This window comes from Ochlerotatus camptorhynchus, unplaced genomic scaffold (genome assembly GCF_037179485.1).
Source record: "Ochlerotatus camptorhynchus isolate MF236.1 unplaced genomic scaffold, CSIRO-AGI_Acam_v1.1 ptg000036l, whole genome shotgun sequence".
Lineage (NCBI taxonomy): Eukaryota > Metazoa > Arthropoda > Insecta > Diptera > Culicidae > Ochlerotatus > Ochlerotatus camptorhynchus.
The window spans coordinates 3,287,778-3,313,019 of record NW_027040527.1 but is presented as its reverse complement, the minus strand read 5'-3'; the positions used below and the strand labels follow the sequence as shown (position 1 = coordinate 3,313,019).

Sequence of the window (25,242 nt, the reverse complement as noted above, 5' to 3'; positions counted from 1 at the left end):
TATTCCGGTTTGATAAACTCAACCCACAAGTTGCAACGGAATCTCGCTGTTTTAAACGCACGATAATGAATCAATCACCCCTATTCTCTAAAACGGATTTCCCTTACAAAAAGCGAATACCCCAGTAGATGTCAAATTATTCTCGTAAGGATAATGGATTTCGAGTTGAGCACCTACTGCAATGAAAGTTTGAAATTTATGATCGTTTGGAGGTTGTTTCAAGAAATTTGGTTCTACAGTCATGAAATGGCAGCAATTTGAATTTAGAATCTCGAGTTCTCGTAAAGGTTAAGTATATTTAAATCACGTGGGTGTCACCCCCTTGGGGTGGACGACCCACCTCGCCCCCACCAGGCAACGCCAATGTCAAACACGGTAGATTCCAATTGTAACAATTGGCGAATAGCAGGTTAAATCAACACCCCAAATAAGGATTCCTCACCGTATATAATTCCTTACGCTCTAAACAGAATTTAAATTCTCCTGGCAAGCATCCTATGCCGGTTCTGACTCCTACTCTAAACCTGTAGGTAATACTTTTTGTGACACACGGTGAAACTTTCCATATGCTTTAAAAACCTTACTAATATATTACGTTTCTTCCTCTTTTTCCAGGAGAAGACTATCAAGCACGTCAACAGTGGGAACTGCCTGACGCGGCCCACGCCGGACGACCCGGCCACGCCGCTGCTGCGACCGTGCAAGTACAGCAAGGGCCAACAGTGGCTCATGCAGTCCAAGTTCAAGTGGCAAGCACAACACGACAATCGAATCAGCGACGACAGATAAAACCAGCCAACCCCAGAGGGAATGGTTTCGCCACAACCACCACCACCATCATCATCATCACCATCATCGACGTCATAACCGGATCATGTGTAGATCAGCCGGAGTCATCATGTTTCACAGCAAAGGGATTAATAATCTAACGCGCGACGACGCGCGACTTGACGCCGCGTAAATCACCTGGGGGATTGAGAGGGTAATGTGATTCCCTACGATATATCATCGCAATTTCGGGTCGTACGTCCGTCGGTCCACTAGCGGCGACTGGGGAATGAACCTTTTTGTGGTTATTTTAGTCGATTTATATCTGGATAGTGTATTTAGGAAGTAAGCAAAGTTAGACATTTTTACTATTGATTGAGTTTAGGAATTAATTAGAGATAGCTAACAATTTCCACGTCCGTCTTTCGTGTGCGTGTGTTTGAGATGAACAATGAGTACCTATTGGGAATGACTGCGGTTTTTGTAGCACGATGATGACACTGGAAAGGCGACAGAAGCATGGATGGTGCAATTAATGAACGTGACTATTAGATTTTGTTCCAAGGGTGAGTGAACTTTCTGGACGTCGTCGTTGTGAGACATGCGAATATTTGCCAGCAAAACAGTAATAATAAATACCAGAATCCCGACCAGGGTCCAGACAGCTAGGAGAAAAGGTTTTGCAATGTATATACATAAAAGCGTAAGCGCATTAATATAGTTTTCCCCGTCTTACTGGATGAGTGAACTCGTGCTGGAATGCACCTAAGGTGAGAGGCAATTTTACCCATTAGCACAAGCGGAAATGTTCCTAATCTCCCGGAAAGATCAAAATTACAAAGGAAACGCACGAGTTGAGCGGAATTGATGCTAGCTAGACCAACAGTAAAACAAATGGAGCCGCTTGGTAGATAACAGATCATGAATGACGCATATCACGTAGAAAGAAGAAATCAATTAAGGAATTCAGACACCACAACTGATTCATCGTTTCAGCACTGCAAGCTATGGATGATGGCCGTCTTACAGTTGTCCCGTTATTTGGATATGAATTGACACCGGCAAACATTTCATTGAAAGCAGTGTGCGTTGGTTGACACTCTAGTGTGAACGTTACATAAAACGATCGTGTAGCGTGTCACCGATTCGTTCAGATTTACCTGGAATGTAACGCATCGAATCCTGTTCCATTCTGATGGGCGTAGTGGATTTTATAAAAATTGTACGTATGAGTAAACTTGTTGGGAGTTCCAAACTTTCAAATTTAGCCCCGAAAACAACGTAAGAAGAAGTCTGGCAAGTCTGCCGGAATCCAAGGGACAGATACAGTTGAGTAAAGATAGAACCACTGCGAAGAAAAATAAGTAAAAATTCCCAATTCTGTCTTTTGAAGTTGACTTCTTTGTTGTCCAATTCGTTCGATGGCGAGAACGTGTTTGTCTCATATAGATTGTATGACAAAGCGTGAGAGTGACCAGTCTTCTTGATATGCTGCTGCTTTTAAATAATCATCCTTTTTACATTTCGTTCAATAACAATAATCAAATAGTCACCGTTATTCGGGAAATTTTACACATTCGTTTGTATCCATTTAAATTTTTAAATAATGACTGGCAAAATTCTGCGCTTTATTCTGCATGCTTTCTCTCGAAAGACCTGCAAAGCAATATGCAAAACTGATGGATATTATTTTGATTTTGATCAATTCAGCTTGTCTAGACCATTTTTTTTCTGTTAAAATAATGTTGGTAAATACATAGTGTATCATTCCAACCATTGGTATACATTTGTTAAACAATTGTTTGACCAAGCTCTTGAAATTTACCCCGCCGGGGGCGGGCTTGGGCAGTAGAGGGTTAATTGACCCCTTCATTGGAAAATTGTACTCCTAATAACTTATCAGCATAAAGCGTTCCTTGTCGTTTACCACGACCAAAAACACCATAAGTAAAATTTGCAGCCAACGACCATCTCGCCGCTGATTCCAGAATTTTAAATCTTTTGAAACAAAGCACGATCGCGTGTATTTCATTGTTTCGAACCTAATCAATAGGTGTCACTACAACACCCGTAAAAAAAAAACCCGGACCACTCTGCATTTACGCAAGAATCGTTTTTACAGCTATGAAACAAGAAACACGTAAAAGCTACCGTTTGTAAACTACATCCCTGTATAAATGTTACACTTGAGAAGAAGATTGATTAATCCATAAAACCGACTGTAAATAAGTAGTTGTATTATAAAGTAAAACAACAGAAGCAGAAAAATTCAACTAAGATGAAGATGAATGAGACAGAAAAAATATATCATTTAAAACTAGCAAAACAAAAAAACACTCCACGTGATAGTAGTTTGCAAAACAACAGTAGTTGAAATATACAATGTGGAAAGAAGAAGTGAAACGGTGTCAGAAAATCAAATATTATCATCAGCACAAGAAAGAGAGCTTAATACGTTTTTTTTTTCAACAACAACAACAAATCGTCTTCTTTAAACTAGCAACTTCAATTTGATTGAGCTTAGCATTTAGTTATTAGGTAGTCTGGTTTATTTTAATTCAGGTGATGGTGTGCAATTGCTCTTTTAAGCTTATTTAAATTTTCCTAGGATATCTATAAAGTTTGAATTAAAAACCCTTCTAGCCAACTCAACCCCGATTGAGTTTGCCAGATACAGCGATAATAAATGCAAGGTTGTTAATTTAGTTAAAACGTAAACGTACATTGAAGCAAGGCTGTAAGTTGTTTTAAAACAGAGAGATAAATAGCAAGTACGCGCGTAGCTACACTTTTATCACTATTTTGTCGCCACAAAAGAAAAATCAACAAAATCTGCATCACAAACCAACAATATTCGATAAGGAAACAAACCAGTTTTCCTTACCTCAGTATTAGGCTACTTCCGAGTATGATGAAGAAAACTAGAATCTTCCGTAGCAATGTTGTATTAAACTTATCAATCGTAACATTCCTCCTCAAAAACCGTACAGATAACAGCAGAACAAAGTCTAACAAACACACATACAAAAAAAAACTACCTTCCATAAGAAAACAGAAAGTGGCTGATTTCGTACTGATGCTAAGTTTTGTTATTTAACGTTGGATTTTTATTTAATGCAACGCAAGGCCGATCCAATTCAATTGCAAGGCATATCAGTCACTGAAGATCGCGGCGGTTCTTTGTTTGTTGACACAATTTCCCTTGTTGATTTTTTACGACGAGAACTGCATATCCGCGTTCATCCGGATACAAAAAGAAGCAAAACTGTTGAAAAAACATAATTGAAAAACAGCTAAAATAATTTGCAATCGGTCCTGAGAAAAAAAAAGATGATAATTTATAATATACAATTTGGCATGATATCGTAAACCTTGCAAGAATGAGAGAACAGTCAGTGTGCGCGATTGCGAAAGGGTATGTAATTTTTTGAGTATAGAATAAAATATCGAAGTTTTTAACCGCTTGATTTTAATTTGGATTCTTCGAACGCCCTGCATTCATCTCCTACAGTCCTACAGGTTTGTATATTGTTCTTGACTCTATTCCGATAGCATTAAGGAGGCTGGAACCACAGACAAACAGACGTAATTCTTTCTCCTCAATCGCCGTACACGCATTAACGTTCAATTTAAATATGATTAGTTTCGCAAATCCCTCACCACAACACTGCAAACCGAAAAAAAATATAAACATCATACCATCCGCTACTCCGATGGCTTAGTCACCCGATTGGGTGTTGTTATAGGGTTAACAGGACCGCAGCTAGTAGTCTGCTATAAGCACTCCTTCTAACATGGCATCTACCACTGCCTTCAATACGAGGGCCCACGCATACTATACGGAATAGCCAGAAGCATCCGGGATGCCTTAGCGAATGACCCGGCCAGAACTGCGGCCCTCGAAGGTTTCCTCCGAGAAGCCGACCTCTTCGATGCAATTTAATCGTTAGTTCAATGTAACTGAACATGACACTATTGCTTACAGTAGACCCCTCAATGAAGCCTGCTATCGGTGGTTTCTATATCAATCTGCAAAGAACCACAAACCTCGACCACTGCTACCCACAAGGATTACGAACCAAATATTCAAATATGCCACGACCAGACAAGAACTCGTACAACCGACAAACGCAACGAAAATGACCCGACAATATCGACGAATACCAAACAACTATTGGCAAATCAAAGTTGGCACTCGTGGAGAATAAAAGAAATATGAGGATGGTTTCAAAAATTTACACAATCTTGAAATGTATTTGCTTTGCGAACAAATTATTTTAATAAAATCTAGAAATCTAGAAATCTTCAGGGCTACTCAATAGACATATAATATAGGAAAAAATAATTTCTTTCCAGATTTTTAGTTGTATAGGCTTTTTGATCTAATTTCCGTCCTATTGAGAACATCCCGTTCATAACGTGTCCTTTTTGAACGGATTGTTACAAAACAAAGGAATGTTTCTATTGAAGACGACTCTAAATTTACTTACCATTTGATGAGTATTATTTTATTTAATTAAAAAAAAAAAATTCTGTGTTATATAGCAATTAATTCACTGCCTACTTTTTCCAATTTCGTTCTAGGTACATAGATTTTAGCTTTTCTACCACTATAGCAGTAACCAGATTTAAATAAAATACTCCATTTGCAAAATAAAAGCATTTTAAGATTGCTCTCGTATACCTCCCCGTGGAAAATTTTGAAACCATCATCACTTTCATAGTTCTTCTATTCTCCACGAGTGCCAACTTTTATTTGCCAATAGACAGCAGACAGTTCAGGGCACTGCCTTCTAGAGGGCCACCCAAACCATGGAACAGGCTCTTCTGGACTCCACATATCACAGGGGAAGTCCATTCCGGGCTTCCAAACCGCTTAAAAAAACTATGCAACTTGGGGAGTACCCTTCAGGGGCTCCCAGAGATGAACCAGCCTACCAGCACAAACGAAGTGACAGACGGAGCGGCTCGAAAACTTTGGTGACGCACCTGCTATTGCAATTTTTCAGTGTACCACATGGCAACACCACTACTACTGGATTGTACCACATGGCAACACTACTAATGGATTGTACCACATGGCAACACTAAATGTACTAGAATGTTTTGGTTCTATCTCTTTCACTCTACTTTAAACTGAAATGCATAAAAAAATTACAAAATGATATACTCTTTGCACACTGTCAAAGATCATATTGCACACAAAATCAACTATGTTCAACTCAAAACAAAAATACTAGCCCATCTGGTGGCTGATGGCACAAGCTTCTAAGAAAATTCTATTACCACAAACGAAGTGACAGACGGAGCGGCTCGAAAACTTTGGTGACTAACTTGCTATTGCAATTTTTCAGTGTACCACATGGCGACACCACTGCCACAAACGAAGTGACAGACGACTAACTGGCGAAGAAATCCATTTAAATAATGTGGTTCACTGTAATAGAATTTTCTTGGAAGCTTGTGCCATCATCCACCAGATGGGTTAGTTTTTTTTTGTTTTGATTTGAACAAAGTTGATTTTGTGTACAATGATTCTTTGACAGTGTGCAAAGAGTGCGTATCATTTTGTCATTTTTTTTTATGCATTTCAGTTTTGAGTAGAGTGAAAGAGATAGAACAAAAACATTCTAGTACATTTGGTGAAAATGCTAGTTCAATCTAGTAGTAGCACAAACGAAGTGACAGACGGAGCGGTTCGAAAACTTTGGTGACTAACCTGCTATTTCAATTTTTCAGTGTACCACATGGCAACACCACTACTACCAACAATCAATACGAAACTAACGATTTTAAATTGGCTCACCACTTTAGTAGCCTATTGGTCCCAAGCAAACGATTAACGTACCCTATTCTAGTTGAAATTCTATTACTACACTATGTTTGTTTTGATTCGCTATGAAAGTTTGACAGATAACATCAGGGGTGTGTGGATTTATGCAGAACATGCAGGGGTGAGTGAAATAGCTTGGGACTGCTTGGGACCGTTGTTCTGGTACTGAGTGAGCCAAAAATAATAATGATTTTCTTCGGGACCCAGTGGTCTTAGAGTTACCTCTATGCTACTACTGTATTGTACTACATGGCAACACTACTACCAACAATCAATACGAAACTAACGATTTTAAATTGGCTCACCACTTTAGTAGCCTATTGGTCCCAAGCAAACGATTAACGTACCCTATTCTAGTTGAAATTCTATTACTACACTATGTTTGTTTTGATTCGCTATGAAAGTTTGACAGATAACATCAGGGGTGTGTGGATTCATGCAGAACATGCAGGGGTGAGTGAAATAGCTTGGGACTGCTTGGGACCGTTGTTCTGGTACTGAGTGAGCCAAAAATAATAATGATTTTCTTCGGGACCCAGTGGTCTTAGAGTTACCTCTATGGTTATAGCGCCATTACTCGCTTTCTGAAAAGAGAAGAAGGGAAGGGAAGGAGAGGAAAAGGACTTGGGAAAAGGAAATGCGGAATTCCTTTCCTCATTAGTATTTGTATCGTCAACTTTTATGAAAACTATATAAATCATTTTTCCTTGGTCAGAGGTATTATTACGACATTTGAATAAGATTGTCTTATCATTTGTTATTCAAAATGTAATGTTATAATGATCAACATAGCTTTGGATTATCCAATATAAATCGGTAACACTGTCCTGCAACCGATGATTTTTCTAATCCGAAAACTAAAAGTTACGAAAAAGCACTGATGCCTTCATTAAGTTCCACTTTCACGCGACGTTCAATGGTTAAACAAGTAAACAAGTTATTAAAATGAAATCACGTTCCCGAAAGCAGTCAACAATGTATCTTAAACCGGATCAAGCGTGCGCCCTATTTTTCTAAACATTCCGACGCGTTCCGCCCAATATCTATCAATTACGTTTTTCTACAATAGTAGCCTGGGATAAATTCTAATTCGACCGACACGTGTTTGTTGAAAAATTATATTCTGCCTAATATCAGTAGTCAGTAGTCATTAGGAAACCTGTTACTATATTACCACATATGTATCCTTCTTTCATGAATTTGTTTTACGAACATGATCTAACACAACCTTTTTCTATGACAAAACTATATTCTGATAAAATTGGATCATTGCCTAGACCAACTATTGAAACTGAAGAACAAAACAATTGGCCATAAAATCTACCTGTAACCATTTTTTATGACTGCAAAAAGTTTGAACTCTGGAGTTCGAAGGTGATAGCTTTACCGTATACCCATTAGCCCATTTCAAGATCGCATGCTTCCGAAGATTTTGCTTACAATAAGCCCCGCTCCGGTACAGTATCGATGCTGATAATGTACTGAAACTTTCTATAAAACAGTAGCGCAAAATTTGATTGACGCGTATTTAATGATTTAAAAAAAATATTTACGATAGAATTACCACAAAAACTAAGGAACGAGCTCACCAAATTAGTATCCAGAAAAGAAAGGCACGGCTTAACAGGGTTTAACCAATGGGAATGTTTTCTTTCCATGCTGATTTCACGGTCTAAATCACTAACACTGGCACAACACGGTTACTAAATACGTAAAAACTGAACTGGACTATACATTTGGAAATAATTCAAACGAAAATTCTTCCGGATGGCGTAGCGCCACCAGCCAAAACGCTGACAGAAGATTATCGCAAAAAATCCCGACAATCGACTCATGATGTTCTGCTCAGTAAGCAAAAACGGTTGCTCTAAGGCCACCGAGCCTTCATATCACATAATACCGTTGCTCAAATTTGTGTATCCATTCAAGCCCGGAACCAATGACAACAACGAGTTTCGCAAAATACACGATACACAAGCGATTTTACCATAAATCTCTTTGATATGTAAGGACCTGGGACCGCGTTTTTCTGCTCAGTAAGCAGGTCACTGTAACCGGCGATCTTTCAAATCCGAAAACTAAAAACTACGAAAAAGTACTTAGGCCTTCATTAAGTTCCACTTTCACGCTGCGTTCAATGACAGGGACCTATCCAGGATTACATCTGAAAAATCCAAATCTGGCCAACGCCCACCCTAAACCTAAACCTGTTCTAATCCACCTGAAATGACTACCGAATGGAAGACTTTGACTACCCAGCCATGCAATAGTCTCATTCCGTGCCTTATGGCAACTTGATGATTCTATTGCGCTCATCTTTTTGCACCACCCAGGGGAGACTTGGTCCTGTACCCAATGCTTAACTTATCTCCATTCCACTCAGCTACTCGCAATTTCTTGTGATATAGTGGGCGGAATATTATTATATGAGACAATTCAATGCAGACGTCTTTCCAAATTTGGCAGATCGACAGGTAATCGGTGAGTTACCACGATAGTTGCTATTCAACAACTCGACAACGTCCCATCGTCAACGCCTGCTATAATAATTTTCCATTGCAGACGCCAACGAAATGACGTCATCGAGCTATCGATCAACTACCCTGGTTATCGCCTGGTACCTTATAGCACGATGCTAGGAGGCGAACCGGAAGAATCGATGAGCTACCTCTCCCCCATATTTTTGTTGAGAAAAATGGATAATTATAAAAGTGCCTTAGTGGTTATGATCTTCCGGATTTCTTGTGTAGGCATAGTTGAGGTTAAAACATGTTAAAATCAGTTCAGATCAGTGGATAATCGTTATATAAAACAATCACCTATGGAAATTGGTAAGATATTCAATGAAAAATGCTTTAATTTGCGTTGTGAAATATCCTTATTCTGATGTAAACAAACGGTTTGATTGACGTTACCTCTCGAATTCGCTTGGCGCACTCTACATTGGTGGTGCATTAAAAAGGCCTGTATACGTTAAACACCACAAACGAAGTGACAGACGACTAACTGGCGAAGAAATCCATTAAAATAATGTGGTTCACTGTAATAGAATTTTCTTGGAAGCTTGTGCCATCATCCACCAGATGGGTTAGTTTTTTTGTTTTGATTTGAACAAAGTTGATTTTGTGTACAATGATTCTTTGACAGTGTGCAAAGAGTGCGTATCATTTTGTCATTTTTTTATGCATTTCAGTTTTGAGTAGAGTGAAAGAGATAGAACCAAAACATTCTTGTACATTTGGTGAAAATGCTAGTTCAATCTAGTAGTAGTGTTGCCATGTGGTACAATCCAGTAGTAATGGTGTTGCCATGTGGTACACTGAAAAATTGCAATAGCAGGTTAGTCACCAAAGTTTTCGAGCCGCTCCGTCTGTCACTTCGTTTGTGTTAAACACTACCGACATCTACTCATCCGATCGCGTCATACCATGAGCAAGGATACGAACCCACGTATAATTAATATTGCCTTGGTTTGCGTCTCACCTCGTTTGACAGATCTGATCGCCCGTTTGAGAGTTCGAATCGCTCGTTTGACAATTCAAATTGTGGACAAACGAAATGCTCCTGTGGCATGTCGGTTCGTGGGTGGTTTAAACCTAGGGGTAAGACAGCCTTTGAGCAATATTGTAGTAAATTTTGAGTAACTCGAGTTGCTCTATATTCAATGCACGGTGACATAGCAACCAGTTTGGTTTGTGTGCATTCAACCACAAACGAAGTGACAGACGGAGCGGCTCGAAAACTTTGGTGACTAACCTGCTATTGCAATTTTTCAGTGTACCACATGGCAACAACACTACTGCCACTACTACACTGAACCAATTTGACATATTCCTGTTATGTGGAAATCTAATAAATTTGCGCTATAAGATAATCCATTGAAAATGATATGATTGAAAATGTGTCAGATAAATTCTATATGAATATCTGATACATTTACAATGCTGATAATTTGATAACTTTTATATGATCGTCATATGATAAATGAAAATCGGTCAAATTATAATAATTAACTAAATAAGCTTTACTTTTCACCACAATATAATATATGTGTCATAAATCAATCGAAGTAAAGTTTATGTGAAAATCACATAAAATTTACTTCTTCTTTTGACACATATATATATATATATATATACAATCGATTTCTAAAAATAGATCGAAAAACAAACATCAGGCAGTGGAAGCTTTTTCGCAGTTGTGTCTTTTTTTTAATTGTAGCTGATTTGGGATTCCATCCAGAACTGTTGAGGTGTGATGCTTTCGGTGTCTGCGCTCGATTCCACTGGGCCACGGCTGACTTCAATATTGAGCTCGTTCAATTAGCATGAAGTAAGAACAGCTCTCCCGACATGGAGTGTAGTGCAACGTTATGCTCGTTTTGCTAGAGTGAAGAAAAATAACGCTGACAAATTTATGCTCCGTTTTAGTGGTGTCTGGTATTCAAATCTTCCTCAATGCTCCTGTGTGCAATAAAAAACCGACTACATTATATGAGTTCATGGAACTGGTCCATGAAGTTCGAGTACTAGTGCTGGAATCTGAATTAGCCGTGTAGAAGGCTTACAATTAGAATCTGAGCAAAGTAAATATTGCAGTAGAATCATTTTTTTTTTCAATCTCGATACATTCTTTTCCGGAACCCCTTATCTTGTGAAACAATAACAAACAAAGATTATTCAAAACAGTATCATTGTTGTTAGCAATATTTAGTTCGACTAATCATTTTAATGAGTGTACGATAACATCGTTGAAAAATGTTGCAATAATTCATAAAGCACAATCATGTAAGATGTTTTTTATTGTGGGCGATATTCATCCCGGAAAACCATGTCAAAACAAATGTTTGCTGTTGGATTTCTTAGAAGGCAAATCTATATGACTATATAATGATTGGGATAGATCTGTTTACAATCTTTAAACCTAAAAATCAAAGGAAGCTATTCCAATGAGATATGAGATATACATGTTTTCCTATACTGCAAAGTTAAATGACAGTCCAATAGTTTCGACATGTCTGTTTACACGCGACATATCAACAAATGTCAAAAATCGTTAAAAGCAACTCAATTAAAATATACATGATTATCTTATAAGATATATTTTTAAGTGAGCAACATTCATCATGAAAACAGGTATATTTTACTGAATTTTCCCATAGTGCAAACTTATATGATTTTCCATTAGTTTCTAGATGTCTGTTCGCACCCATGACATATCAATAGTTTTTCACCATGAAATAAATCAGACAATATTCATATACATCTAACCTATCGCTAACCTCGTTCGAAGCAAAGTTTTATCAAATACTAAGTATGTGAAATTACGATAGAAAGCATTCCATATTGCAGTCATAGTTTTTAAGTGATAATCCAGTGGAATCTATCAATCATCACAAAGAATGAATAAATCTGCTGACATTGCTATGTTATAAGATGGATCCAATAAACGGTACATGTCGATTTGTTTCAGTGTAAACTCGAAGAGGAAAAATTCAACAATGCCTGTAAGCGTTTTTTTCAATGACGTTGAATCGTCGATAGGCGGGGAGAAATGTGAGCTTTTTGCTGCTCATTTTTCGTCGGTTTTTGCCGCAGAATCCATCACCTCGACTGAACTTGTCTCGGCTGTTTCGGATGTGCCTTCAAACCTTGTTGACATAAACACTTTTGAAATAACGCCCGTTATGGTAACTAATGCCGCCAAGAAAATGAAATGTACCTTCTCGCCTGGACCAGATGGCATTCCTTCTGCAGTGTATTGTCGTACCATTGGAGCGCTTGTTGAACCGCTTTGCAGAATCTTCAACAAATCTTTTGTAGAGTCTAAATTTCCTGGAATCTGGAAAGAGTCATTTATGGTTCCGGTACACAAGAAAGGAGATAAACGTGACGTTAAAAACTACAGAGGAATTACTAATATCTCTGCAGCATCAAAACTGTTTGAGATAATTGTGAGTGGTTTCATTCTTGAGCACACCAAATGCTATATCTCTAGTGACCAACATGGCTTCATGCCTGGACGATCGGTTTTTTTTCCTCTGTTCGGGACATAACACCACTGCGACCAGTAATTTGATCTATTGCAGTATATCCCGTGTCCTTAGTTTAGTGCATGTCGTTTTACTCCATCACTATTGAGAAATGATGAAGTATTCGGTTTTGATACAGTTGTCATTCTTGCCTTCATCGCACGGAATCGATTCTAACTGAAAGGTTCCGCTATTTATACCCTTCGGAGTGTTGAAACACCCTCCAAAGGCGCGCCCCGTTGTCAGTCAAAATTGGATTCCTTAACAATAAAAACAAGCTATGAAACCGATAATGACCATGCATCAGAACCCTAGTCTTAACCACTTCAAACTAGGGAACAACGAATAGAAGATTAGGAATCACATACATAGGTGAATACTAACTAACTCATTTTTCCTTGTTTCAAGATCATCCTCGATCCAGGAAACCCGAGGACTTATCACTATCAACAAGGCATAAAAAGTAACTAGGACTAAGATATGTTCCTTTGATTACTGAAAAAAACCTGTTCCCCTAGTTCGAAGAAGTCAGGACTAGGAATCGGTGGTAGATCTTACATCCCGTAACGTACCACGAAAAGGTGATCTACCCACGTTACGGGGCGGACGATCGGTTACCACAAATCTTCTAGATTTTACCATGACATGTTTTGAGCAACTGGAAAATGGGGCACAAATAGACGTCATCTACACTGATCTAAAAGCAGCGTTTGATACGATCAACCATGACATTATGTTGGCAAAGCTATCCAAACTCGGTGCGTCGGACCGTTTGACTTCGTGGTTGTGCTCCTACTTGACTGACAGGTCTCTGCGAGTGAAACTCGATTCCAGTACTTCCTCGTATTTCACGAACTCGTCAGGTGTACCACAGGGTAGCAATCTTGGCCCGTTGCTGTTTGTGTTGTACATCAACGACGCACTCCTTCTACTTGGAGATGGCTGTAAGCTTGCGTATGCCGATGACCTACAGCTGTACTTCGTGGTGCGGACTGCTGAGGATTGCATTCGTCTTCAATCGGTATTGGATCTGTTCGTTGATTGGTGTCGTCGGAATAAGCTTACCCTCAGCATTCCTAAATGTATGGTAATGTCGTATTACCGCATCAGGCAGCCGATTGTTTTTGACTTTGCCATCAACGGTGTGGTTCTTCAAAGAACCGACCAGTTCAGCGATCTTGGTGTTCTGCTGGACCATAAGTTGACGTTCAACCTCCACCGCTCTGCTCTGATCACAAAGGCGAATCGCCAGCTAGGTTTTGTGTCGAAAATATCGAAGGACTTCATTGACCCACACTGCCTGAAAGCTCTCTATTGCTCACTTGTGCGACCAATCCTGGAAAATGCCTCCTTGGTCTGGTTTCCTCATCAGTTGACTTGGAGCTTGAGGATCGAAAGTGTTCAGCGCAAGTTTATCAGGATAGCATTACGTAATCTACCATGGCGTGATCCGCAAAATCTCCCGCCGTATTCTGATCGCTGCAATCTGCTGAGCTTGGATACTCTGGAATGCCGACGGAAGCAAGCAGTTTTTGTTGTCAAGCTATTGAATGGTGAGGTCGACTGCTCGAGGCTTCTCTCGCTGTTGGATATCCGAGTACCACCGAAAACATTACGAAGTGGTACCCTTCTCCAACCGCGGTACCATCGAACGGCGTTCGGTTACAACGAACCACTAACAACTATGATGCGTACGTTTACGGCATATTTAGGCTATAAAATGGAATAGTTCTCAAAAAGGACTTGGTGAAACCAGTTTGTCCATTCCGGTATGATAAACTCATCCCACAAGGCTATATTTGCTGTGTGCAAACAAATTGCAACGCAATCTCGCTGTTTTAAACGCACGATAATGAATCAATCACCCCTATTCTCTAAAACGGATTTCCATTACAAAAAGCTACAACTCAGTAGTACCCCAGTAGATGTCGAATTATTCTCGTAAGGATGGATTTCGAGTTGAGCACCTACTACAATGAAAGTTTAAAATTTATGATCGTTTGGAGGTTGTTTCAAGAAATTTGGTTCTACAGTCATGAAATAGCAGCAATTTGAATTTGGAATCTCGAGTACTCGTAAATGTTAAGTATATTTAAATCCCGTGGGTGTCAGCCCCCTGGGGTGGACGACCCACCTTGCCCCCACCAGGCAACGCCACTGGCAAACACGTTCAAGCTACGGTAGACTCCAATTGTAACTATTGGCGAATTGCAGGTGAAATCAACACCCCAAATAAGGATTCCTCACACGGAACCGAAAAATTACCCAAAATTAAGTTCTTTTCACTTATCTCCCATGTTCCGTTCAATAAGCTAATTTTCGGTAAACCGCTTATAGTAGTTTGCATTTGGCTACGGCAAAAATAATTAGTTACTCGTGTGTATTTTCTACCCAAAATTAAGTTCAATTGACTCAAATTTGAGAATATCTCATATACTCACTAGTAGCTTATTGAACGATAGTCATGAGAAAGTCGATTCTCTCGTTCTGTTTTTGACAACAACAAAAAGTGAGAGTGGGATGCAAAACTCAAAATTACCCAAAATTAAGTAAAAAGAACTTAAATTTAGGGTAATTTTTTTCTCTGTGCACCGTATATAATTCCTAACGCTTTAAACCAACGATGCCATATATACAGACTTCTGTACACGAAAAAAGTGGTCGCCCTTTTTTAATTGTATCCAAAAAAAATATCAAATGAAGTATTTCCTGAAGTTAGAATTAATGCAATAACTAGTTAATATTTGTAACTATTTTTATATCTAATAAGATTAGAAAAATCGTTATTATAATTAAAGTTACAAGGGTTCAAAAAAGATAGTGTCCACCTTTATCGTGTACAAAAGTCTGTATATCTGGCATCGTTGCTTTAAACAGAATTTCAAATCTCCTGACATCAGTGGCGTAACCTCACTTTTTACCTGTGCACCAACTTTCAAAACCAGAGTCGAATCGGTTGAAAAATACACTTAATCTTCTAGTTTACTCGATATCTATCCATTGCAAGCAATATTTTCATAATTATTGTTTATGTTTTGAGAGTTGGTGCACATGTAGATTGAGGTTAAGGAAACGCCACTGCCTGACATGCACCCTATGCCGGCTCTGGCTCCGACTTCAAACCTATAATATTGTTTGTGACACACGGTGAAACTTACCATATGCTTCAAAAATCTTACTGATATATGTATTACGTTTCTTCCTCTTTTCCCAGGAGAAGACTATCAAGCACGTCAACAGTGGGAACTGCTTGACGCGGCCCACGCCGGACGACCCGGCCACGCCGCTGCTGCGACCGTGCAAGTACAGCAAGGGCCAACAGTGGCTCATGCAGTCCAAGTTCAAGTGGCAAGCACAACACGACAATCGAATCAGCGACGACAGATAAAACCAGCCAACCCCAGAGGGAATGGTTTCGCCACAACCACCACCACCATCATCATCATCATCATCACCATCATCGACGTCATCACCGGATCATGTGTAGATCAGCCGGAGTCATCATGTTTCACAGCAAAGGGATTAATAATCTAACGCGCGACGACGCGCGACTTGACGCCGCGTAAATCACCTGGGGGATTGAGAGGGTAATGTGATTCCCTACGATATATCATCGCAATTTCGGGTCGTACGTCCGTCGGTCCACTAGCGGCGACTGGGGAATGAACCTTTTTGTGGTTATTTTAGTCGATTTATATCTGGATAGTGTATTTAGGAAGTAAGCAAAGTTAGACATTTTTACTATTGATTGAGTTTAGGAATTAATTAGAGATAGCTAACAATTTCCACGTCCGTCTTTCGTGTGCGTGTGTTTGAGATGAACAATGAGTACCTATTGGGAATGACTGCGGTTTTTGTAGCACGATGATGACACTGGAAAGGCGACAGAAGCATGGATGGTGCAATTAATGAACGTGACTATTAGATTTTGTTCCAAGGGTGAGTGAACTTTCTGGACGTCGTCGTTGTGAGACATGCGAATATTTGCCAGCAAAACAGTAATAATAAATACCAGAATCCCGACCAGGGTCCAGACAGCTAGGAGAAAAGGTTTTGCAATGTATATACATAAAAGCGTAAGCGCATTAATATAGTTTTCCCCGTCTTACTGGATGAGTGAACTCGTGCTGGAATGCACCTAAGGTGAGAGGCAATTTTACCCATTAGCACAAGCGGAAATGTTCCTAATCTCCCGGAAAGATCAAAATTACAAAGGAAACGCACGAGTTGAGCGGAATTGATGCTAGCTAGACCAACAGTAAAACAAATGGAGCCGCTTGGTAGATAACAGATCATGAATGACGCATATCACGTAGAAAGAAGAAATCAATTAAGGAATTCAGACACCACAACTGATTCATCGTTTCAGCACTGCAAGCTATGGATGATGGCCGTCTTACAGTTGTCCCGTTATTTGGATATGAATTGACACCGGCAAACATTTCATTGAAAGCAGTGTGCGTTGGTTGACACTCTAGTGTGAACGTTACATAAAACGATCGTGTAGCGTGTCACCGATTCGTTCAGATTTACCTGGAATGTAACGCATCGAATCCTGTTCCATTCTGATGGGCGTAGTGGATTTTATAAAAATTGTACGTATGAGTAAACTTGTTGGGAGTTCCAAACTTTCAAATTTAGCCCCGAAAACAACGTAAGAAGAAGTCTGGCAAGTCTGCCGGAATCCAAGGGACAGATACAGTTGAGTAAAGATAGAACCACTGCGAAGAAAAATAAGTAAAAATTCCCAATTCTGTCTTTTGAAGTTGACTTCTTTGTTGTCCAATTCGTTCGATGGCGAGAACGTGTTTGTCTCATATAGATTGTATGACAAAGCGTGAGAGTGACCAGTCTTCTTGATATGCTGCTGCTTTTAAATAATCATCCTTTTTACATTTCGTTCAATAACAATAATCAAATAGTCACCGTTATTCGGGAAATTTTACACATTCGTTTGTATCCATTTAAATTTTTAAATAATGACTGGCAAAATTCTGCGCTTTATTCTGCATGCTTTCTCTCGAAAGACCTGCAAAGCAATATGCAAAACTGATGGATATTATTTTGATTTTGATCAATTCAGCTTGTCTAGACCATTTTTTTTCTGTTAAAATAATGTTGGTAAATACATAGTGTATCATTCCAACCATTGGTATACATTTGTTAAACAATTGTTTGACCAAGCTCTTGAAATTTACCCCGCCGGGGGCGGGCTTGGGCAGTAGAGGGTTAATTGACCCCTTCATTGGAAAATTGTACTCCTAATAACTTATCAGCATAAAGCGTTCCTTGTCGTTTACCACGACCAAAAACACCATAAGTAAAATTTGCAGCCAACGACCATCTCGCCGCTGATTCCAGAATTTTAAATCTTTTGAAACAAAGCACGATCGCGTGTATTTCATTGTTTCGAACCTAATCAATAGGTGTCACTACAACACCCGTAAAAAAAAAACCCGGACCACTCTGCATTTACGCAAGAATCGTTTTTACAGCTATGAAACAAGAAACACGTAAAAGCTACCGTTTGTAAACTACATCCCTGTATAAATGTTACACTTGAGAAGAAGATTGATTAATCCATAAAACCGACTGTAAATAAGTAGTTGTATTATAAAGTAAAACAACAGAAGCAGAAAAATTCAACTAAGATGAAGATGAATGAGACAGAAAAAATATATCATTTAAAACTAGCAAAACAAAAAAACACTCCACGTGATAGTAGTTTGCAAAACAACAGTAGTTGAAATATACAATGTGGAAAGAAGAAGTGAAACGGTGTCAGAAAATCAAATATTATCATCAGCACAAGAAAGAGAGCTTAATACGTTTTTTTTTTCAACAACAACAACAAATCGTCTTCTTTAAACTAGCAACTTCAATTTGATTGAGCTTAGCATTTAGTTATTAGGTAGTCTGGTTTATTTTAATTCAGGTGATGGTGTGCAATTGCTCTTTTAAGCTTATTTAAATTTTCCTAGGATATCTATAAAGTTTGAATTAAAAACCCTTCTAGCCAACTCAACCCCGATTGAGTTTGCCAGATACAGCGATAATAAATGCAAGGTTGTTAATTTAGTTAAAACGTAAACGTACATTGAAGCAAGGCTGTAAGTTGTTTTAAAACAGAGAGATAAATAGCAAGTACGCGCGTAGCTACACTTTTATCACTATTTTGTCGCCACAAAAGAAAAATCAACAAAATCTGCATCACAAACCAACAATATTCGATAAGGAAACAAACCAGTTTTCCTTACCTCAGTATTAGGCTACTTCCGAGTATGATGAAGAAAACTAGAATCTTCCGTAGCAATGTTGTATTAAACTTATCAATCGTAACATTCCTCCTCAAAAACCGTACAGATAACAGCAGAACAAAGTCTAACAAACACACATACAAAAAAAAACTACCTTCCATAAGAAAACAGAAAGTGGCTGATTTCGTACTGATGCTAAGTTTTGTTATTTAACGTTGGATTTTTATTTAATGCAACGCAAGGCCGATCCAATTCAATTGCAAGGCATATCAGTCACTGAAGATCGCGGCGGTTCTTTGTTTGTTGACACAATTTCCCTTGTTGATTTTTTACGACGAGAACTGCATATCCGCGTTCATCCGGATACAAAAAGAAGCAAAACTGTTGAAAAAACATAATTGAAAAACAGCTAAAATAATTTGCAATCGGTCCTGAGAAAAAAAAAGATGATAATTTATAATATACAATTTGGCATGATATCGTAAACCTTGCAAGAATGAGAGAACAGTCAGTGTGCGCGATTGCGAAAGGGTATGTAATTTTTTGAGTATAGAATAAAATATCGAAGTTTTTAACCGCTTGATTTTAATTTGGATTCTTCGAACGCCCTGCATTCATCTCCTACAGTCCTACAGGTTTGTATATTGTTCTTGACTCTATTCCGATAGCATTAAGGAGGCTGGAACCACAGACAAACAGACGTAATTCTTTCTCCTCAATCGCCGTACACGCATTAACGTTCAATTTAAATATGATTAGTTTCGCAAATCCCTCACCACAACACTGCAAACCGAAAAAAAATATAAACATCATACCATCCGCTACTCCGATGGCTTAGTCACCCGATTGGGTGTTGTTATAGGGTTAACAGGACCGCAGCTAGTAGTCTGCTATAAGCACTCCTTCTAACATGGCATCTACCACTGCCTTCAATACGAGGGCCCACGCATACTATACGGAATAGCCAGAAGCATCCGGGATGCCTTAGCGAATGACCCGGCCAGAACTGCGGCCCTCGAAGGTTTCCTCCGAGAAGCCGACCTCTTCGATGCAATTTAATCGTTAGTTCAATGTAACTGAACATGACACTATTGCTTACAGTAGACCCCTCAATGAAGCCTGCTATCGGTGGTTTCTATATCAATCTGCAAAGAACCACAAACCTCGACCACTGCTACCCACAAGGATTACGAACCAAATATTCAAATATGCCACGACCAGACAAGAACTCGTACAACCGACAAACGCAACGAAAATGACCCGACAATATCGACGAATACCAAACAACTATTGGCAAATCAAAGTTGGCACTCGTGGAGAATAAAAGAAATATGAGGATGGTTTCAAAAATTTACACAATCTTGAAATGTATTTGCTTTGCGAACAAATTATTTTAATAAAATCTAGAAATCTAGAAATCTTCAGGGCTACTCAATAGACATATAATATAGGAAAAAATAATTTCTTTCCAGATTTTTAGTTGTATAGGCTTTTTGATCTAATTTCCGTCCTATTGAGAACATCCCGTTCATAACGTGTCCTTTTTGAACGGATTGTTACAAAACAAAGGAATGTTTCTATTGAAGACGACTCTAAATTTACTTACCATTTGATGAGTATTATTTTATTTAATTAAAAAAAAAAAATTCTGTGTTATATAGCAATTAATTCACTGCCTACTTTTTCCAATTTCGTTCTAGGTACATAGATTTTAGCTTTTCTACCACTATAGCAGTAACCAGATTTAAATAAAATACTCCATTTGCAAAATAAAAGCATTTTAAGATTGCTCTCGTATACCTCCCCGTGGAAAATTTTGAAACCATCATCACTTTCATAGTTCTTCTATTCTCCACGAGTGCCAACTTTTATTTGCCAATAGACAGCAGACAGTTCAGGGCACTGCCTTCTAGAGGGCCACCCAAACCATGGAACAGGCTCTTCTGGACTCCACATATCACAGGGGAAGTCCATTCCGGGCTTCCAAACCGCTTAAAAAAACTATGCAACTTGGGGAGTACCCTTCAGGGGCTCCCAGAGATGAACCAGCCTACCAGCACAAACGAAGTGACAGACGGAGCGGCTCGAAAACTTTGGTGACGCACCTGCTATTGCAATTTTTCAGTGTACCACATGGCAACACCACTACTACTGGATTGTACCACATGGCAACACTACTAATGGATTGTACCACATGGCAACACTAAATGTACTAGAATGTTTTGGTTCTATCTCTTTCACTCTACTTTAAACTGAAATGCATAAAAAAATTACAAAATGATATACTCTTTGCACACTGTCAAAGATCATATTGCACACAAAATCAACTATGTTCAACTCAAAACAAAAATACTAGCCCATCTGGTGGCTGATGGCACAAGCTTCTAAGAAAATTCTATTACCACAAACGAAGTGACAGACGGAGCGGCTCGAAAACTTTGGTGACTAACTTGCTATTGCAATTTTTCAGTGTACCACATGGCGACACCACTGCCACAAACGAAGTGACAGACGACTAACTGGCGAAGAAATCCATTTAAATAATGTGGTTCACTGTAATAGAATTTTCTTGGAAGCTTGTGCCATCATCCACCAGATGGGTTAGTTTTTTTTTGTTTTGATTTGAACAAAGTTGATTTTGTGTACAATGATTCTTTGACAGTGTGCAAAGAGTGCGTATCATTTTGTCATTTTTTTTTATGCATTTCAGTTTTGAGTAGAGTGAAAGAGATAGAACAAAAACATTCTAGTACATTTGGTGAAAATGCTAGTTCAATCTAGTAGTAGCACAAACGAAGTGACAGACGGAGCGGTTCGAAAACTTTGGTGACTAACCTGCTATTTCAATTTTTCAGTGTACCACATGGCAACACCACTACTACCAACAATCAATACGAAACTAACGATTTTAAATTGGCTCACCACTTTAGTAGCCTATTGGTCCCAAGCAAACGATTAACGTACCCTATTCTAGTTGAAATTCTATTACTACACTATGTTTGTTTTGATTCGCTATGAAAGTTTGACAGATAACATCAGGGGTGTGTGGATTTATGCAGAACATGCAGGGGTGAGTGAAATAGCTTGGGACTGCTTGGGACCTTTGTTCTGGTACTGAGTGAGCCAAAAATAATAATGATTTTCTTCGGGACCCAGTGGTCTTAGAGTTACCTCTATGCTACTACTGTATTGTACTACATGGCAACACTACTACCAACAATCAATACGAAACTAACGATTTTAAATTGGCTCACCACTTTAGTAGCCTATTGGTCCCAAGCAAACGATTAACGTACCCTATTCTAGTTGAAATTCTATTACTACACTATGTTTGTTTTGATTCGCTATGAAAGTTTGACAGATAACATCAGGGGTGTGTGGATTCATGCAGAACATGCAGGGGTGAGTGAAATAGCTTGGGACTGCTTGGGACCGTTGTTCTGGTACTGAGTGAGCCAAAAATAATAATGATTTTCTTCGGGACCCAGTGGTCTTAGAGTTACCTCTATGCTACTACTGTATTGTACTACATGGCAACACTACTACCAACAATCAATACGAAACTAACGATTTTAAATTGGCTCACCACTTTAGTAGCCTATTGGTCCCAAGCAAACGATTAACGTACCCTATTCTAGTTGAAATTCTATTACTACACTATGTTTGTTTTGATTCGCTATGAAAGTTTGACAGATAACATCAGGGGTGTGTGGATTCATGCAGAACATGCAGGGGTGAGTGAAATAGCTTGGGACTGCTTGGGACCGTTGTTCTGGTACTGAGTGAGCCAAAAATAATAATGATTTTCTTCGGGACCCAGTGGTCTTAGAGTTACCTCTATGCTACTACTGTATTGTACTACATGGCAACACTACTACCAACAATCAATACGAAACTAACGATTTTAAATTGGCTCACCACTTTAGTAGCCTATTGGTCCCAAGCAAACGATTAACGTACCCTATTCTAGTTGAAATTCTATTACTACACTATGTTTGTTTTGATTCGCTATGAAAGTTTGACAGATAACATCAGGGGTGTGTGGATTCATGCAGAACATGCAGGGGTGAGTGAAATAGCTTGGGACTGCTTGGGACCGTTGTTCTGGTACTGAGTGAGCCAAAAATAATAATGATTTTCTTCGGGACCCAGTGGTCTTAGAGTTACCTCTATGGTTATAGCGCCATTACTCGCTTTCTGAAAAGAGAAGAAGGGAAGGGAAGGAGAGGAAAAGGACTTGGGAAAAGGAAATGCGGAATTCCTTTCCTCATTAGTATTTGTATCGTCAACTTTTATGAAAACTATATAAATCATTTTTCCTTGGTCAGAGGTATTATTACGACATTTGAATAAGATTGTCTTATCATTTGTTATTCAAAATGTAATGTTATAATGATCAACATAGCTTTGGATTATCCAATATAAATCGGTAACACTGTCCTGCAACCGATGATTTTTCTAATCCGAAAACTAAAAGTTACGAAAAAGCACTGATGCCTTCATTAAGTTCCACTTTCACGCGACGTTCAATGGTTAAACAAGTAAACAAGTTATTAAAATGAAATCACGTTCCCGAAAGCAGTCAACAATGTATCTTAAACCGGATCAAGCGTGCGCCCTATTTTTCTAAACATTCCGACGCGTTCCGCCCAATATCTATCAATTACGTTTTTCTACAATAGTAGCCTGGGATAAATTCTAATTCGACCGACACGTGTTTGTTGAAAAATTATATTCTGCCTAATATCAGTAGTCAGTAGTCATTAGGAAACCTGTTACTATATTACCACATATGTATCCTTCTTTCATGAATTTGTTTTACGAACATGATCTAACACAACCTTTTTCTATGACAAAACTATATTCTGATAAAATTGGATCATTGCCTAGACCAACTATTGAAACTGAAGAACAAAACAATTGGCCATAAAATCTACCTGTAACCATTTTTTATGACTGCAAAAAGTTTGAACTCTGGAGTTCGAAGGTGATAGCTTTACCGTATACCCATTAGCCCATTTCAAGATCGCATGCTTCCGAAGATTTTGCTTACAATAAGCCCCGCTCCGGTACAGTATCGATGCTGATAATGTACTGAAACTTTCTATAAAACAGTAGCGCAAAATTTGATTGACGCGTATTTAATGATTTAAAAAAAATATTTACGATAGAATTACCACAAAAACTAAGGAACGAGCTCACCAAATTAGTATCCAGAAAAGAAAGGCACGGCTTAACAGGGTTTAACCAATGGGAATGTTTTCTTTCCATGCTGATTTCACGGTCTAAATCACTAACACTGGCACAACACGGTTACTAAATACGTAAAAACTGAACTGGACTATACATTTGGAAATAATTCAAACGAAAATTCTTCCGGATGGCGTAGCGCCACCAGCCAAAACGCTGACAGAAGATTATCGCAAAAAATCCCGACAATCGACTCATGATGTTCTGCTCAGTAAGCAAAAACGGTTGCTCTAAGGCCACCGAGCCTTCATATCACATAATACCGTTGCTCAAATTTGTGTATCCATTCAAGCCCGGAACCAATGACAACAACGAGTTTCGCAAAATACACGATACACAAGCGATTTTACCATAAATCTCTTTGATATGTAAGGACCTGGGACCGCGTTTTTCTGCTCAGTAAGCAGGTCACTGTAACCGGCGATCTTTCAAATCCGAAAACTAAAAACTACGAAAAAGTACTTAGGCCTTCATTAAGTTCCACTTTCACGCTGCGTTCAATGACAGGGACCTATCCAGGATTACATCTGAAAAATCCAAATCTGGCCAACGCCCACCCTAAACCTAAACCTGTTCTAATCCACCTGAAATGACTACCGAATGGAAGACTTTGACTACCCAGCCATGCAATAGTCTCATTCCGTGCCTTATGGCAACTTGATGATTCTATTGCGCTCATCTTTTTGCACCACCCAGGGGAGACTTGGTCCTGTACCCAATGCTTAACTTATCTCCATTCCACTCAGCTACTCGCAATTTCTTGTGATATAGTGGGCGGAATATTATTATATGAGACAATTCAATGCAGACGTCTTTCCAAATTTGGCAGATCGACAGGTAATCGGTGAGTTACCACGATAGTTGCTATTCAACAACTCGACAACGTCCCATCGTCAACGCCTGCTATAATAATTTTCCATTGCAGACGCCAACGAAATGACGTCATCGAGCTATCGATCAACTACCCTGGTTATCGCCTGGTACCTTATAGCACGATGCTAGGAGGCGAACCGGAAGAATCGATGAGCTACCTCTCCCCCATATTTTTGTTGAGAAAAATGGATAATTATAAAAGTGCCTTAGTGGTTATGATCTTCCGGATT

General features: G+C 38.9%; 1 protein-coding gene across 4 annotated transcripts in view; it reads left to right on the top strand.

Annotated features, from left to right (window-relative positions):
• Pgant5 (polypeptide N-acetylgalactosaminyltransferase 5) overlaps window positions 1-4,227 on the top strand; it is a 279,794-nt gene extending 275,567 nt beyond the window's left edge. For all 4 annotated transcript variants that reach the window (XM_065232879.1, XM_065232889.1, XM_065232861.1 and 1 more), the window contains one exon: window positions 616-4,227. In XM_065232879.1, the coding sequence (XP_065088951.1) occupies window positions 616-789 (174 nt within the window). In that variant the 3' untranslated portion in view covers window positions 790-4,227. The remainder of the gene's footprint in view (window positions 1-615) is intronic.
• The last annotated feature ends 21,015 nt before the right edge of the window (window positions 4,228-25,242 follow it).